This window comes from Microcebus murinus, chromosome 17 (genome assembly GCF_040939455.1).
Source record: "Microcebus murinus isolate Inina chromosome 17, M.murinus_Inina_mat1.0, whole genome shotgun sequence".
NCBI lineage: Eukaryota > Metazoa > Chordata > Mammalia > Primates > Cheirogaleidae > Microcebus > Microcebus murinus.
The window spans coordinates 23323230-23340398 of record NC_134120.1 but is presented as its reverse complement, the minus strand read 5'-3'; the positions used below and the strand labels follow the sequence as shown (position 1 = coordinate 23340398).

General features: G+C 44.8%; 1 protein-coding gene and 1 pseudogene across 2 annotated transcripts in view; both read right to left on the bottom strand.

Moving 5' to 3' along the window:
* Window positions 1–4883: 4883 nt before the first annotated feature.
* LOC142861658 (glycine cleavage system H protein, mitochondrial pseudogene) lies at window positions 4884–5408 on the bottom strand (annotated as a pseudogene).
* An 8328-nt stretch (window positions 5409–13736) lies between these two features.
* Window positions 13737–17169, bottom strand: part of DYM (dymeclin) — a 351414-nt gene continuing 347981 nt past the window's right edge. For both annotated transcript variants that reach the window (XM_075993890.1, XM_012769895.3), the window contains one exon: window positions 13737–14129. In XM_075993890.1, the coding sequence (XP_075850005.1) occupies window positions 13980–14129 (150 nt within the window). In that variant the 3' untranslated portion in view covers window positions 13737–13979. The remainder of the gene's footprint in view (window positions 14130–17169) is intronic.

Genomic DNA, 17169 nt, shown 5'->3' with positions numbered 1-17169 from the left:
GGAGCAGGCGGGGCATGGGAGTGTGAGGGCTGCTTGGAGGCGCCCCACTCCCAAGCCGTGCTTTGGACGAGATCATGCCCTGACGCAATGCCAGGAACTGTGGCAGCCGTCCTGTGACGGTGAGGGGCCGGTCAGAGGGTGTCGAACTGCAGATGGCAGAGCCTGGGCCTGAGCCCAAGCGGCTGCCTTAGTCCTCGCCGGGGCTTCCCATCATGCGAGATAATACTAGCTATGACTTCGCGAGGGCTTCACATTTCTAGAAGCTGTGCTAACTGCTGGCATTCTCCAACAAATCTCTCTTGACATCAGGCACTGTTGTAGGTGTGGGATGCAGGTACACAAACCAGACATAAGTCCCTGCTCCCTGAGCATTACAGTCTCCTTGCTTTAAATGTCATCTGGCTTAAGATTGGGACAACAGCCTAAGGTAAAGTGACAGATGCCAGTGTTTGGCTGGCGAAGCACACATCCCCCCATGCACTGGACGTTCCTGACACTAGAGGCTGAGTTCTAGGCTCTTCTGAAGTTGGGGTTCTGCCTGGAACCCAGCTTTCTCCCAGCAGAGCCACCTGGCTGAGCCTTGGAAGGGGGGAGTGAGCGTGGGGGCCTGGGCGCTGCAAGTGCATGGGCTTTAGGGCAAAGCGGTGGCACCTGGTTCCTCTCGAGCCAGTGTGGGCAGAGTGTAATGACCATCTAGCTGCATGGATGGCAGCCGGGTGCTGGGTGGGGCAGCTGCCAAGCTGCCTGTCAGTCCTGGAGCCATTAGGCATTTCCCCAGGCTCACCCCAGAATTGGGTAGCTCCCTAACATCCGGAAATAAATCCTTTCCTACCTAAGTCAGCTGAAGTAGAGTACATGTTTATTGCAAATACCGTCACCTAACATGCACCATCGGCTTAGGGGAGGTGGATGGTGAGATCGTCCCGCTATGCGGTGGGAAAATATTCGGTTGAACTGTTGCCTCCTGTACTTAGGAAGGGAGGCCGCAGCCAGACATGCAGCTGGGTGCAGCGACAGGATGGGACCTTCTCTGGGCTTATGTTCTTTGGGGAGGGTGTATGTGCTTTCTGTAGGGGAACAAGACTGTGCATAGATGTTGGATAGGCAAAGGGAGGGGCCCCTGAGCAAAACCCTCCTCCTCCCACATTTCCCCACGGCCTCGGCAGCTCACCTGAGTCACAGTCACAGTCTTGCGGGGCTCAGTGTGGCTGGAAGTGGAGGGGAAAAATCCTATGGAGGAAGGAGCCCCCAACTTTGCTAGTCATTTCTCGAACGTCACCAACTACGCAGAGCCCATGTGGAGCAGGGCTTCAATGTGGATTTCCATAAGCAGTGAAAACATCTCCAAAAATGAAGGCAAAATAAATATGCATGTAGATACACCAAAGCTGAATTTGTCACTAGCACTGTAACCACCCTTGCCCTGGGTGCCGTCTAAATCTATTAATGAATATAAATGACGTCATCCGTTTTGGCAGCTGCTACACAACTGGAACCCCTAAATATTGTCCTGTGTGAAGCTACTGAGACTCATTTTCCTAAACCAAAATTTCTGGGGGACCCAAGGGGGTTGGATTGAACTTCACAATTGGTCCTGCTACCTTTCTTTTTTCTTTTTCTTTTTAAGACAGAATCTCACTTTGTTGCCTGGGCTAGAGTGCTGTGGCATCAGCCTAGCTCACAGAAACCTCAAATTCCTGGGCTCAAGCGATCCTTCTGCCTCAGTCTCCCGAGTAGCTGGGAGTACAGGCATGTGCCACCATGCCCGGCTAATTTTTTGTATATGTATTTTTAGTTGGCCAATTAATTTCTTTCTATTTTTAGTAGAGACGGGGGTCTCACTCTTGCTTAGGCTGGTCTTGAACTCCTGACCTTGAGTGATCCCCCTCAGACTCCCAGAGTGCTAGGATTACAGGCGTGAGCCACAGGGCCCGGCTAGCCATGTATTTCTTTTTGGTGTACTCCCAGCACTGGGATTTCTAGGTCTCAGGGTAGGAGTATCTGCAACTTTGGTAGATATTGCTAAACAGTTTTCCAAAATGCTACTAATTTACATTCCTGCATGTAGTAGACGAGAATTCCCGTTGTTCCACACCTCACTGACACTTGTTGTTGGCCTTTTTTTTTTTTTTGATTTTTTTTTTAATTTTTTTTTTATTTCGGCATATTATGGGGGTACAGATTTTAAGGTTTCAATAAATGCCCATTTCCCCCCCTCTGTTGGCCTTTTTAATTTAGCCATTTTGGTGAGCGTGCAATGGTATCTCATTGTGGGTTAATTTGCATTTTCCTTGATTTTGAGCACTTTTTTATGTTATTGGCCAACTGAAAATTTTCTGAGAAGTCCCTATGTCTTTTACCAATTTTCTTTTCTTTCTTTCTTTTTATTTTTTTTGAGATAGAGTCTCGCTTTGTCGCCCAGGCTAGAGTGAGTGCCGTGGCGTCAGCCTAGCTTACAGCAACCTCAAACTCCTGGGCTCAAACAATCCTGCTGTCTCAGCCTCCCGAGTAGCTGGGACTACAGGCATGCGCCACCATGCCTGGCTGATTTTTTCTATATATATTAGTTGGCCAATTAATTTCTTTCTATTTATAGTAGAGATGGGGTCTCGCTCTTGCTCAGGCTGGTTTTGAACTCCTGACCTCGAGCAATCTGCCTGCCTCGGCCTCCCAGAGTGCTAGGATTACAGGCGTGAGCCACCGTGCCTGGCCTCCTCAATTTTCTTATTTTTTTATCTTATTGAGTTCTTATCATATATTTGAGCCCTTTGTGGTTCTGTGTATCACAAATGCCTTTCACCGGTGGCTTGCCGTCTCACTCTCCCACTGACGTCTCCTGTTGAACTGGAGTCCCTAATTTGATTGGAATCTGATGAATCAGATCTTTTCTTTACAGTAATTATCCAAAGGACAGGAAGATAGTCTCCTATGTTTTCTTCTGCAATACTCTGGTTTATCTTTTCACATTTAGCTTTACAGGCCCTGGGGAACTGCTTTTGCACGTGGAGTAAAGCAGGAGTCGAGATTCATTCCCCCCACGGTGCCAACACCATTTATAGGAAAAAGGGATCCTTTCCCCACTGCTCAGCAGTGTCCCTTTTGTCAAATCAACTGTCTCTATTTACGTGGACATTTTAATTCTACTCCACGGATACATTTTGTCTATCCTTGTATCAAAACTAAACTGTCTTGGCCGGGCGCGGTGGCTCACGCCTGTAATCCTAGCTCTTGGGAGGCCGAGGCGGGCGGATTGCTCAAGGTCAGGAGTTCAAAACCAGCCTGAGCAAGAGCGAGACCCCGTCTCTACTATAAATAGAAAGAAATTAATTGGCCAACTGATATATAAAAAATTAGCCGGGCATGGTGGCTCATGCCTGTAGTCCCAGCTACTCGGGAGGCTGAGGCAGAAGGATCGCTCGAGCCTAGGAGTTTGAGGTTGCTGTGAGCTAGGCTGACGCCACGGCACTCACTCTAGCCTGGACAAAAAAGTGAGACTCTGTCTCAAAAAAAAAAAAAAAAAAAAAAAAAAAAACTAAACTGTCTTAATTAGAGTAGATCTATAGGCCTTAGACATCTAGTGATGTATGAGTTTTGTTCTTTTTCAAGATTTTCTGGGCCATTTTTGTCTTTTTCCATTTCCATGTAAATTTTAGAGTACATTTTTCAAGTTTCCCCACTCCCCCCAAAAAAATAGATTTGGATTGAGATTGCACTGGACCTATAGATCGATTCTGAGGGAACCTGTAACATTGAGACTTCTAATTCATGAATCTAATGGGCCTGGAAGGGTCCCTTATTTAAATCTTTACTTTCATTCACTTTTGTTTTTAGCATTTAATATTTTATAAAAATGCTATTGTAAATGGTTCACTTTTAAAATTTTACTTTCTGTTGTTTATGGCTAGTATAAGGAAAGTTTTTTTTTTTCCAGTCTATTATTTCATATCAAGAAATCTTGTTAATTTTACTAGTTTATTGGCTGATTCTTTTAGATTATCCATATATGCAATCATGTCATTTGCAAATAATTACAGTTTAATTTCTTCCTACCCTTGGTCATACTAGATTAAGACCTCAGGTGCTATTTTCCCCTGACATACAGAAAAACTGAAAAAATTGTACAGTGTACTTTTGATAGTATACCCACCATCTAGCTTCTGCCATGCCAGTTTACCAAGTTTACTATACTTACTTTCTCACATATCTATCCATTTATCAATCCATTCTCTTTGTGATGTATTTCAAAGTAATTTTAGGTACCAGTACACTCTCCTCCAAATACTCTGGCATGCATAGCATTACCTAGTAACATTTTGAATGGACATAGGGATTACAGACATCCTTTTCTTGCTCCTGATCTCAGAATGAAAGCTTTTGATATTTTAAGTATGATGTGTTTTCTATAGGTTTTTTTTTTTGAAGTTGAATATTTTATTATTTTGCTGCAAAGCTGTTGCTCACTGTATAAAAATAGCACCAGCAAATGCAGTATATGCAAAATTAAGATAATATTGTTTCATTTGATACTGTACAACCAAGAAAAAACTTCAACACTCCCCATCATTTCCAATGGAAAGACCATTAAGTATTTCAGCCCAAATCCTGGTATGGATGTAAGCAAGTTACAGTATTATATAAGGCTTAAGATAACAATGTTACCCTTGAATTACATGATTTTTATAACTGGTTTTCAACCATGGATAATTGTGAATTCTGAACACTAGAGCCTAGTCTAAAAATCATAGAGTATTGTGAAAAAGATCCATATTTTGTTTATCTAAATTATTAGAAAGTTAAGGAGTATTTTCTTCCATTAGCAGTTTTGAGAGTAGTTGCTATTTTAAGTCATCTGTCCACCACTAATTTAAGACAACTATGCTGGGTTAAGTTATTTCACACTAGTTTATTTAGGGGTTCCATTTTCACTCCTCAATAGATTTTACGTATTTCTCATATGCTTCTTCACTCATTAGTTCATCTAGTTCTGAAGGATTACTCAGTGTCATCTTGATCAGCCAACCATCTTCGTAATAAGATTTGTTAACAAGTCCAGGGTTTTCTGTCAGAGCTCCATTAATTTCAGTTACTTCTCCTTGTTTGTTTAATTTTGTCCCAACTTCGGGCAGACTACAGTAAACAACATCTCCCAAAGATTCCTGTGCAAAATTGCTGATTCCCACTGTTCCAACACCATTTTCTGTTGTTACCCATTCATGTTTCTCTGTAAATTTACGCACTGAGAGCAGAGCGGGTCCCGCACGCAGCGTCCGGACAGCGCCCGCAGCCAGCCGCCAAGGCCGCGGCGGGCAGGGCGCGGCGGTCGCGGAGGCCGAGCGCAGGCTGCAGAGCACAGGTCGCACGCTCCGCGCCGCTCGCAGCGCCATGTTCACAGGGTACTGGAGGGTCGCCGCGCATTCTCTATAGGTTTTTTTTTTTTTTTTTTTTTTTTTTTGAGACAGAGTCTCGCTTTGTTGTCCAGGCTAGAGTGAGTGCCGTGGCGTCAGCCTAGCTCACAACAACCTCAAACTCCTGGGCTTGAGTGATCCTTCTGCCTCAGCCTCCCGAGTAGCTGGGACTACAGGCATGCGCCACCATGCCCGGCTAATTTTTTTTTTTTTTATATATATATATATCAGTTGGCCAATTAATTTCTTTCTATTTATAGTAGAGACGGGGTCTCGCTCTTGCTCAGGCTGGTTTTGAACTCCTGACCTTGAGCAATCCACCCGCCTCGGCCTCCCAAGAGCTAGGATTACAGGCGTGAGCCACAGCGCCCGGCCTCTATAGGTTTTTAAATACTCTTTTTTTTGTTTTTTGAGACAGAGTCTCACTCTGTTGCCCGGGCTAGAGTGCTGTGGCATCAGCCTAGCTCACAGCAACCTCAAACTCCTGGGCTCAAGCAATCCTACTGCCTCAGTCTCCCAAGTAGCTGGGACTACAGGCATGCGCCTGGCTAATTTTTTCTGTATAATTTTAGGCGTCCAGCTAATTTCTTTCTATTTTTTTAGTAGAGACGCGGTCTTGCTCTTGCTCAGGCTGGTCTTGAACTCCTGAGCTCAAACGATCCGCCGGCCTTGGCCTGCCAGAGTGCTAGGATTACAGGCGTGAACCACCACACCTTGCCTTTAAATAATCTTTATAAGATTAAGTCAGTTTCCTTTTTCTCTAGTTTGCTAAACATTTATGTCACCCAAGACTATAGAATTTTGTCAAATTGTTCTCTCTGCATTTATTGAGATCACTTACTTTTCCTTTATTCTGTCAATGTGAATAACCTTGATTTGGGAATAAAACCAATTTGATCATGATGTATTTTTATGCATTGTTTTCTATATATTGCTGGTCTGTATTTGCTAACATGTTGTTTAGACCGTTTGCATCTATATTCATAAAGACTGGTCTGCAATTTTAATTTCTTATACTATTCTTGGTAGATTTTTAATATCTAAGGTTGTGCTGGTTTCATAAAACAAATTTGGAGAAACCTTTCTGAAGGACAAGTCCTCATTGGAGTGCTAAGGGCAAGGGTACAGGCCTCTTTGTGTGTGCACCAAGGAATCTACTCTGAGGCACGGCAAGTTGTTCCTTCTCCATCGCCTGCATCACTGCCCCAGAGATAGCACCAATCAAGGGGGGGAGGAAGAGATAGAAGTGAGAAGGAAAGTATCTGAGAACCAGACAACAGCCCCTCCTGAACAGCTCCAGGAAGCTGCTCAGGTAAGAAGAGAGGAGAGGCCGGGCGCGGTAGCTCACACCTGTAATCCTAGCACTCTGGGAGGCCAAGGCGGGTGGACTGCTCAAGGTCAGGAGTTCGAGACTTGCCTGAGCAAGAGCGAGACCCCGTCTCTAATATAAATAGAAAGAAATTAATTGGCCAACTAACATATATATAAAAAAAAATTAGCCGGGCATGGTGGCGCATGCCTGTAGTCCCAGCTACTTGGGAGGCTGAGGCCGGAGGATCGCTTGAGCCCAGGAGTTTGAGGTTGCTGTGAGCGAGGCCAATGCCATGGCACTCTAACCCTGGCAACAGAGGGAGACTCTGTTTCAAAAAAAAAAGAGGAGAATACTTGCATTGGTATGAAATTTACATTTGAAATATAAAGAACTAACTCTTGAACACAAGAATGAAACTGCTCTAATTGCCAAAAACATTGCAAAAAGTTGTATCTGCCTATGAGAAAAGAATCTGCCTATGATGCTGTTAAGGGAGGAAAAGAGTGAGAGGGCTAAATACAGACCAGTTGATTTTTATTTTAAAAATAAAATACCTTCGTGTTTAAAAGAAAAAACACATTTGGAGGATTTATTTTCTGGGAGACTTTGTATGAGATTGGTATTATTGCTCAAATTTTTTGTGTGCATTCACTGGTGAAGCCATCTGGGCCTATAAGTTTCCCTGTGGGGAGATTTTAAATTATGGATTCAATTTGTGCACTAGAGGTAGGATGATTCCAATGTTCAGGATCTTTTGATGTCAGTTTTGGAGAGTTCTTTTTCCCCCCAAAGGAATTTGTTCATTTCATCCAAAGTCTAAAAACAGCTTTACTGAGGCACACTCGACATGTAAAAACTGCATATATGTAAAGTGTACAATTTGATTAGTTTTGACATATGTATGTCAAAACATCACTGCAATTAGGATCATTTATATCTAGGTTTAAGGTTTATTAGTATTCATGATGTTCTCGAAAATATTTTTAAAGTCCTCATGATCTGGAGGATTCACCCATTTTCCCTTCTGATATTGGCTATTCCTCTCTCCCTCCCACCTTTCTCCTTTCTTCCTTGGTCAGTCTTGTTACGGGGCTATCAATCCTCTCCATTCCTCCAAAGAACCAGCTTTTGACTTTTTTGATTTCCTTTATATTTATGTTCCATACCAGCAATTTTGGCTTTAATTTACATTTTGGGTTTAATTTGCTATTTTCAAATTTTAAGGTGGTTGCTTGAATAACTCATTTTCAATCTTTCTTCTTTTCTAACATATTTATTTGAAGATAAACATTTCTAAACATATAGTTGCAAACCACAGGTTTTTTTCCTTCATTAGCTTCAATACATAGTATTTGCATTATTATTCAGTTCTAAATATTTCAGATTTCCTTTGTGATTTTTTGACAGATGGGTTATTTAGAAATCTATTTGATTTCCAAATATATGAGGATGATAAATTATCTTTTTGTAATTGATTTTTAGCTTAATTGCATTGTGATCAGAGAATCTATTTCATTTGAATTCTTTTGAAGTTTAATTAGAATTTTTTTATAGTCCAGCATTTTGGGGTATGTGCCATTTGTGTTTGAAAATTATACTATTGAGAGGAGCATTCTACATATATTCATTTGGCCAAGTTTGCTAGTTGTACTACTTGAATCTTCTATAACTTGCTTTTTGTATACTAGGGTTTTTTAAATCAATTACCAAAATAGGCATGTTAAAATCTTACTCTGCATATTTTTTCCTATATTTCCTAGTTCTATCAAATTTTGTTTTATATATTTTCAGACTAAATCATGAAGTACATATAAATTTATAATTATTACCCCTTTCTGATAATTAAATTTACCCTCTTATTTCTAAAAATGTTTTTTGCCCTAAATAATATATCTGTACCAGTTTCCTCATGGTTACTATTTACTGGGTATATATTTCGCCATCTTTTTGTTTCAAAATTTCTAAATTCATGTTGTAAAAAGTCTCTCCTGTAAACAGCATATGATCGTTGTTTTAAAATTAAGCCTGATAATCTTTGTCAACATTTAAGCATTAGTCCATTTACATTTAATGTAATAATCGATTTATATCCCAAATATCTTGCTATTTGTCCTACCTGTTCTGTTTCTTCTTCTGTCTTTCTTATCCTCTTTTGCAACTCTTAAACCTGTTCATTGAATGGATTAGTCCAATCCACCTAAGGTCGAAAGTTATTGATATCACAAATATTAAAAAATACTTATCAAAGTCTAATACTAAATGAGGTTTTTACCTTTTTGGATGATGTGTCTTAGGGCACTTACAACTCCACTTAAGATCTTTCCACTTAAATATCTTTACTTTCATGCACTTTATTTCTATATATTATTTAAAACTCCACAAGACATAATTGTTTTATGTAGTCAATATTTACATTGACCTGCATATTTCTCATTTTCACTGCTCTTTAATCTTTCCTGAAACTCTGTCCTTATGTTTGGGATCATTTTCCTTTTGGCTTTAAAACATCCTTTTAATTTTCCTTTAGAATAGGTGTGCTGAATAATTCTTCCAGCTGTTTCTCTAAAAATGTCTTTATTTCTTCTTCATTCTTGCTATTTTCCCTGATTAGAAATTTTAGGTTGGCCGTCATTTTCTTTCAGAACTGTAAAAGGCAATATTTCATTGTCTTCCATTGCTTCTGCAGAGAACTTAGCTGCCAGTCTAATTACTGCTCCTTTGATACTTATATCCCTGCCCTCCCCAGCCTCCTCTTTCCCCAGGAAGGATTAAAATTTTTGTTGTTTTTCAGCAGTTTTACTACGATGTGTCTAGGTGTGGATCATCTGTTTTTATTTATCCCACTTGGGGTTTGTGGGAGGGCTTCTTGAATTTATGGCTTGTTAACATCGTTCATGAGTTTTGGAAACGTTCTCAGCCATTTATTTAAATATCCCTTCTCTGGAGATTCCAACTATATTTAGGTCGGACATCCTCCCTGTTTCCTTCATGTATTGTACACTGTATTTCCTATTTTCTGTCTTTTTGACTTTGGCTCTGCTTCCTGCCCCTGCCTGATTTATTTTATGTATTGTCTTCTCAATTATGTCTAATCTGCTCTTAAACCCACCCACTGAATTATTAATTCTAGTTATAGTATTTTTCAGTTCTAGAATTTCCATTTGGTCCTTTTTTTATAGTTTCGAATTCTTTGCTATGATTCTTGATTACACATTTTATCTTTTTGAACACAGTAAGCATAGCTGTTTCAAATTTTGTAACTGATATATCTGGAGCCCTTCTGGGTACTTCTATTTATTTTTTTAATCCTTTAATGCTTTTAATTCAATAAATTGACATTGTCTGATCTTCCCCCATACTTGGATATTTCGGATTGTAACACTGTAGAAATAACTTGAGGCCCTGGGTTATGTTTGCATCCTTCAGAGAGAATATACATTTGCTTCAGCTAGGCACCTGGGGGCACTAGTCATCTAGTTGCACCTTAATCACGTTCAGGTACTGAGGCGGCTTAGAAGTTGAGCAGTACCCACTCGGGACAGTCTAATGACAATAGTGGAGCACCAACCCCCTCCCCCCCCCCAAGCTAAGGACAATTTGGAAATCAGTCCAAAATATTTTAAAAATTTGCCTGGAGGCATCCCAGAGCCTACAGGATGGTGAAGTATTACCTGCCCAGCTGTACCAGGCAGCTTTTCCTCTGGTGGCTTTTGCTAATCCCAGAGGCTGGGTCTGAGAGCTGGCATTTCGATAGCCCTGTGAAGTCTGATTAGGGGTTGGAATATGACTCGACCAAGAGAGTGGGGTCTACTGGTGAATCTCCCTTGTTTTGAGTGGGGACCCTGAATAGCTACATCCTAACGAGATTTAATTTTATGCTTTAATAGAATTCTTAAAAAAGAAACATGCATTATTTGCTACAGATCGTGTGCTATAATCTGTTTTTCATATTCATAGAAAGCATGGGTCTTCATTGGGGAATAGAAATCCTGACCTCCTTGACTGCAGGAAGTGATGCAGGACACTGGAGCCCTGAATTTGGAGTCAGGGCCCAAGGATCAGCCCCGAATATCGAATGGCAACTACTGAAACTGCAGCATAGTGCCGAGCAGAGAACTAAGAGACGGAGCATGGCTGACTCTGCCAGGTCAGCCTATAAAGGGTCAGAGAGCACCAAAACTCTCACGTATGGCTCCGCAGAGCAGCACGGGTGACTCAGTTACACAGACAGCTGTCACGCCTCATGCAAACCTGAAGGGTGACATATGATGCCTAAAGAGTGATATATTAAGAAATTTAGTGCCTGCAGCTTAATGAGCCCTTGAGTGTTCTGACTCAGGTCCTGTGTTCTTTCCTCTTTCCATCTTTTGCTTTTCTAGCTCCTGCGATCTCCCTCCAGAGAGAGCTGTGTGTGCTTCACCTTCGGGGACCTTCTCCTCTCTCCTTTATCTGACTTTGTCCTTGAGCTGTGCCGCCTGCGCTGCGGAATGGTGGCAGCCCCGTTGCAAGGTTGCTGTTCACAGATCCTGTGACACCAGCCTCGGCGGTGGCTGTGAATGCTGAAGGTTTTTTGCTAACTGCCTTGAACTCTTGATAGGGAAGGTGCTATTCAAAGGGGCCCGTTCTTTTAAAAATAAATATTGTGGCAGCACTCTGTGTTGATAAAATGACACACTGCAGTGACAGCCTCATATCGTGGGTAAAATCCAATGTTAATTTCCATCCCAACACATGATGCTTCTGTGTTGTATCATTCTACACATTTTTACTTTGTGTAAAACGGAAAAACTTCTAAGCAAACTAATACTCAAAATCAACAGAAACATAATTGAAGTTTAACATTTGAGTTTATTGCCATGTAACACATCTTTCACAAAAATAAGAGACTCGTGGTGGCTTTGCAGAGCTGGGGCCAGGAAGCATGTGAGGAGGAACTGGGTGACGGGAGCCCCATGTCCAGGCCTCCTCAGTGGCTGCTGCCCACTGAGCTTTCAGGCCAGCGAGCACATCTCCTACCAATGGCTGAGAAGCAAGGAGAGGGCAGGGACACCTCCGTGACCTGGGTCCTTGGTGGAGAGGTCGTGTGAGTCCCTCCACCAAGGCTGCCTTGGGAGTCTGGCCTCTATCGAGATGGCTAGGATTTGAGAGACAATATTGCCTCCCGTCACAAGAGCTGACAGTCCTGCGGCCCAGTGACCGTCCCATGGCACCCAGAGGACAAGTCCATGGTCCTACCAGAAGCTCAGCTGCTTCCCATAACCCTTAAAAAAATTTTTTTTTTTTGGTTTAAAGGAAAAGGAAGCAAATAAAAATGCTTTGGAAACAAATTAAAGCCGTTAATCATTTCCCCACATAGGAAATAAGTATCATATAATTGCATCCCCCTCTGGCGGAGAGGACTGAGCCTCCCCCAGCAGGACGGAGCAGATGTCATTGACAAGCGTCACCTCTAGCCTGAAGGCCCTGTGCACGCAATCTGAATTGAACTCCAGAGTCCCCAGCCATGCCTCAGGACAGCAGAGGCCCGGCAGAACAGGCACTGAGGGGCAGTGGGCAAGCTGCCCTGCCTCCTGGACCACCCCACCAGGGACAGGCCCCTCCATGAGTCACTCGGCTTCAGGGAACTTGCGTTTCGCCCCCTGCCCAGATGAGGAGGAGGAGCCCGGCGCACCTCGACAGCCCGCTGTGGGTGGCTCAGCCCGGCTGTCCCTGTGGGGGACAGGGGCGCACCTCGATGTCGGCACTCTTACAGAGCTTGGGGTGACTGAGGTGGGCTCCTTCTGGGCTCTCAGACGATGGTGATAGACAAAATGACTTGGGCCTCCAGCCCAGGGACACGGGGACAGGAGATGCTGATCCTGACGCAGGTGAGATGACAGCAGGTTGAAACAGGGTGCATAGACTCATCTGGGATCATGTGCTAAGTAGAAAAGCAAATATTTTGTTTCTTTGAAAATCAAAGTGGGCTCCTCCTCTAGATGTTGAAGGGGGGACACGTCCTGGAAGGTCTGTCTCACCCAGCCCTCGCGCCCACTGTACCACTCAGCACAGCCAGGGTGGCAGGTTCCCTCAGATAAGTTCCTTCCTCTGGCTTAGGGACCAAACACACAGATCACACAGGCCCCAAAGAGTTGTTTTTTTTTGAGACAGAGTCTCACTCTGTTGTCTGGACTAGAGTGCCATGGCGTCAGCCTAGCTCACAGCAACCTCAAACTCCTAGGCTCAAGTGATCCTCCTGCCTCAGCCTCCCGAGTAGCTGGGACTACAGGCATGCGCCACCACGCCTGGCTAATTTTTTCCATGTATTTTTAGTTGTTCAACTAATTTCTTTCTATTTTTAGTAGAGACGGGGTCTCGCTCTTGTGGTCTTGAACTCCTGAGCTCAAATGATCCTCCTGTCTTGGCCTCCCAGAGTGCTAGGATGACAGGCGTGAGCCACCGTGCCCGGCCAAGTTTTTAAAAAAATCAAAGGAAAAAAACATGTTTTTTATCTCACGTGGACTACTGTATTAACAAATTGGTCTCCCTTTTCTCCTACTAGTCTGATTGAAGGGAAAAGATTGCTTTCAAAATTAAGGTTTTTCTTTGCCCAGTGATTAATACAGAGTAGAGTAGGTTAGCTTAATTTGCACTAGACTCCAATTTAATTTCAGCTATAGTTCAGAGGCCAAATCTACAGAAAAGTTAATCTGGGCTTCATGAGGAGGAGCCATTTTGATTCTTGAGGGAAAGTCGGGGCGGCTCTGAAAGTCATCACCAAACGCCAGGCGGTGCTTGCGAAATCGTGGGCCCTCTCAGGCAACCACACACGTGACTTCGTTCCCTTATTAATTTAAGGGACATCCTTTAATGTTTAAGGAATATCTTTCTCTCTCACATACACACACACTAGACTGAAACAAAAATCCAGAACATGCCAAAAAAACCAAAAAAGTGCGCACTGTTAAAGTGTTATGTGCCTAAGGCATCAGGATCCTGGGAAGGGTCTAGATTTTTGGTTTAAGAAATAACATTGCATATTGAATGGCAGGTTTTGACGTTTATTGTTGTGTATTTCCCCCCATTTTTGCGCTACAATCTAAGCTGAGTGATCTATTGCCAACTGGCACCGGTTCTCCAGAGTGTGTGAGGGAAAGGCGCTTGTGCAACCCTCTTTAGCAGAAGACACACCAGGCGATCGTCTGTCTGCTTCTGATGCCCAGAAGCACAGTGATCGGAAGGGCTGCGAGGCTGGAGGGAGCGGGGGAGGGTGCACGCCACCCTCAGTCAGAGTCCATCGTGAACAGCTGGATGTCCTGGGGGTTCCAGTACAGGCCCACTGCCGAGTTGTAGACGAGAGACCAGACGTAGGGGATAAAAAACTCCTCAGGCTGCTCCTCTTCCACGTATTTGAATTTCAATTCTGGAAATTTCTGCAATGAAAACGAGATGATCTTATAATCTCACAGTTCCATGCGCAAGCAAAAGCAGTGGCAGCTTGCTAGCGGTACGGTCATGTGCAGGAAGCCGCCTCCCCGCATGGGTCACAGGGCCTGATACTTTAGCTATCCAGTGGCTGCTGCTAAAATGTCAGTTACCGTGGGAAGAGCAAATAACACCATGGGTCCTGGTCGGCCAACGACAGCCTGGCTGACAGTGTGCTGAGGAGGGATCCAAGCAGGGGTAGAGGCAGGATGAGGAATGCCATAATCGAGACTTGGGCCCTGCGGGGGGTGGCAGACCAGGCCCAGGCCAATGTTACCCAGCGTGTAGCGCTCAGGGCTTGTTATGTGGGAGAGTCGTCGTCTTCAGGGCTCAGTGTTTTGGAGATGGGGACTCTCCCCTCACAGTTCCTGAGCCTTGCACTGAAGAGGCAGCACGTGTCCCCGGGGAGAGTGGGTCTGGGGCGCGCGGCCTGCTCCGCCATGGCTTGCCACAGTCTCTCCCTCCATGAGGGCAGGAGCGATGGCTTTGCAGGGGTGAGGCAGAGGCAAGCCTCAGGCCTGGCTCTGCATGCTTCCGTCCTTGGGTATGTGAGAAAGCGCATGGTTTAGCAGCCCGAGGTAGCACTTATGTTTCAGCACATTGCCAGGCTTGGGGCTTCTGATTTTCTAATTTTACCCCTGACCTATTTATCCCAGCCAGGGCAGAGGAAGCGATTCTGCTTTCAGCACCCGTGGAGTGGCTAGAGTCCACTCAAGGCCCTTGGGCCTCTTCCCTTGCCAAGGTGACTCTGGCAAGAGTGGCTGCAGCTTGGTGACCACTGTCCCAGGTGGGGGGTGGTGGTGCTCAGGGCCCTAAGAGGAGGGATCTAGTGGGAAGTTGAGAGAGAGGGCTCAAAAAGAGAAAGAAAGGAAGCAGCACATACCCACACATGTGCCCACAGCCACACCTGTCACATTACACTTGAAGGGATGGCCCAGGAGGGCAGGGAGATTTCCCATACGTGTATGGAGTTTTATCTGTTTTGTTGGCCGCTGTATGCCCACAGATACTGGCCAGGCCCTTAATAAATGAACGAATCAATGGAATGATCAACTGTACATTGAGGGCCGGCCGTGTCAAAGACACACACATAGATGCTTTATGTACATCATCTTATTGAATCCTCCTGCCACTAGTCTGTCCATTTGTTCGCTGGTTCATTCATTCTGTCGACTGTCTCTGCTTGGAGCCAGGCAGGCACCGTGTGGGCAGGGCCTAGGGACAGAGGGCTGCAGCGGCCACACAGTTCCTGTGCTCACCGAGCATCAGTTCTCATGGGAGAGAGACAAACAACAGCAACAAAACCCCCCAACAAAACAATTATGATGGAGAAGTGGGGGAAGGACAAGCTGCTCTGGAGGCTAGACGTGGAGGTGGCAGCACCGGGTGAAGAGGGAAGTGTGTTTCTCTGGTGGGGACTGCACGGTGGCCCGTGTGTGTGAGGCACGAGGCCCTTGTGCTGAGGGCGCAGGGGAAGGGCGAGCACTGGTGAGCAGGGGCCAGACCCGTGAGCCACGAGACGGGTGCTGGACCTCACGCTGAGGTCTGGAAGAAGGCCACGGCACGACGAGGACGGCACTGTGCAGGGGGCAGGGGGAAATGGGACTGAGCTAGGATGACACTAGTTGGGTGAATTTACAAAATATGTAGGGAAGGGAAGGGGCAGGTAGAGGGCTACACACACAGTTATAGGAATTTTAAAATAATTTAAACCATCTAAGTGCTGGATCCATCAGAGTTCTAGCCACTCTAGTGCTCTGTCCTTAAATTCGATTCTCTTAGGCTCCAGGCCACTCTTCAGGGTTAGCGTGCCCTTCCACCGCATGACAAAGAACCCGGCAACACGACTGGTCCTTTAAAAAGCACCACAATGATGTCGATGATCAAGAGAGGATGGGGGGGCCGGGCGCGGTGGCTCACGCCTGTAATCCTAGCACTCTGGGAGGCCGAGGCGGGCGGATTGCTCGAGGTCAGGAGTTCGAAACCAGCCTGAGCAAGAGCGAGACCCCGTCTCTACTAAAAATAGAAAGAAATTAATTGGCCATCTAATATATATGGAGAAAATTAGCCGGGCATGGTGGCGCATGCCTGTGGTCCCAGCTACTCGGGAGGCTGAGGCGGGAGGATCGCTTGAGCCCAGGAGTTTGAGGTTGCTGTGAGCTAGGCTGACGCCACGGCACTCACTCTAGCCTGGGCAACAAAGTGAGACTGTCTCAAAAAAAAAAAAAAAAAAAAAAAAAGAGAGGATGGGGGATGCTGTTTGGAGAACTTTTCTCCATAATAATGGAGATGGAAGTGCTAGTCATTAGGATGGCCTCACACTTAGAAAACCTCTCACACTGACTCAGAAGTGATGGGCAGGGGTGGGGTGCAGAGGCGGTGGTTTGAAAAGGCCAGAGTCCCCACACTGCCTCTTTGGTTGGAATAATAACATCCTACGCCATGAAAAGGCGCTTCTTGTTAGAAATAAAAATGACTCAAGGATGTGAAAACTTTTCTCCATCCAGTGACACAGTCGGGGGTTTTCCTCCGAAGGCCTTAGGAATGGGTGAGACTTACAGGAGCCTGCTTTCTGGATCTAAGGAGGGTGCAAGGGGAAATGAAACGAGCAAATTTTAAACTGCTCTCATAAGAATTCCTTCCAACTGAATTACAGAAACTTAGGCAAGAGCTGGTAGTAAGTTTACGGGCTGGCAGTAAGTGTACCTGTCCCCGTGGTTTTGGGGAATTCTGATGACTAGTCAGAAGGAGTCGTGAGTCAAAGGCTGCCCTTAAACTTTGCAAAGGTGGATCTGGGAAAAGCACTGGGCACCCCCATGACTATCCTTCCCACCACCTGGTAGAAACAGAGGTGCAAATGCTTCAAGTTTACACCAAAACAATAATCCATCTCACCCTCTACGAAGGTGCAGGATCTCTCTTTACACTATGGAGAACTTCCCTTTAATCTGAAAGCAAACCATTTGACCAGTGATAATGGTGGCTTTC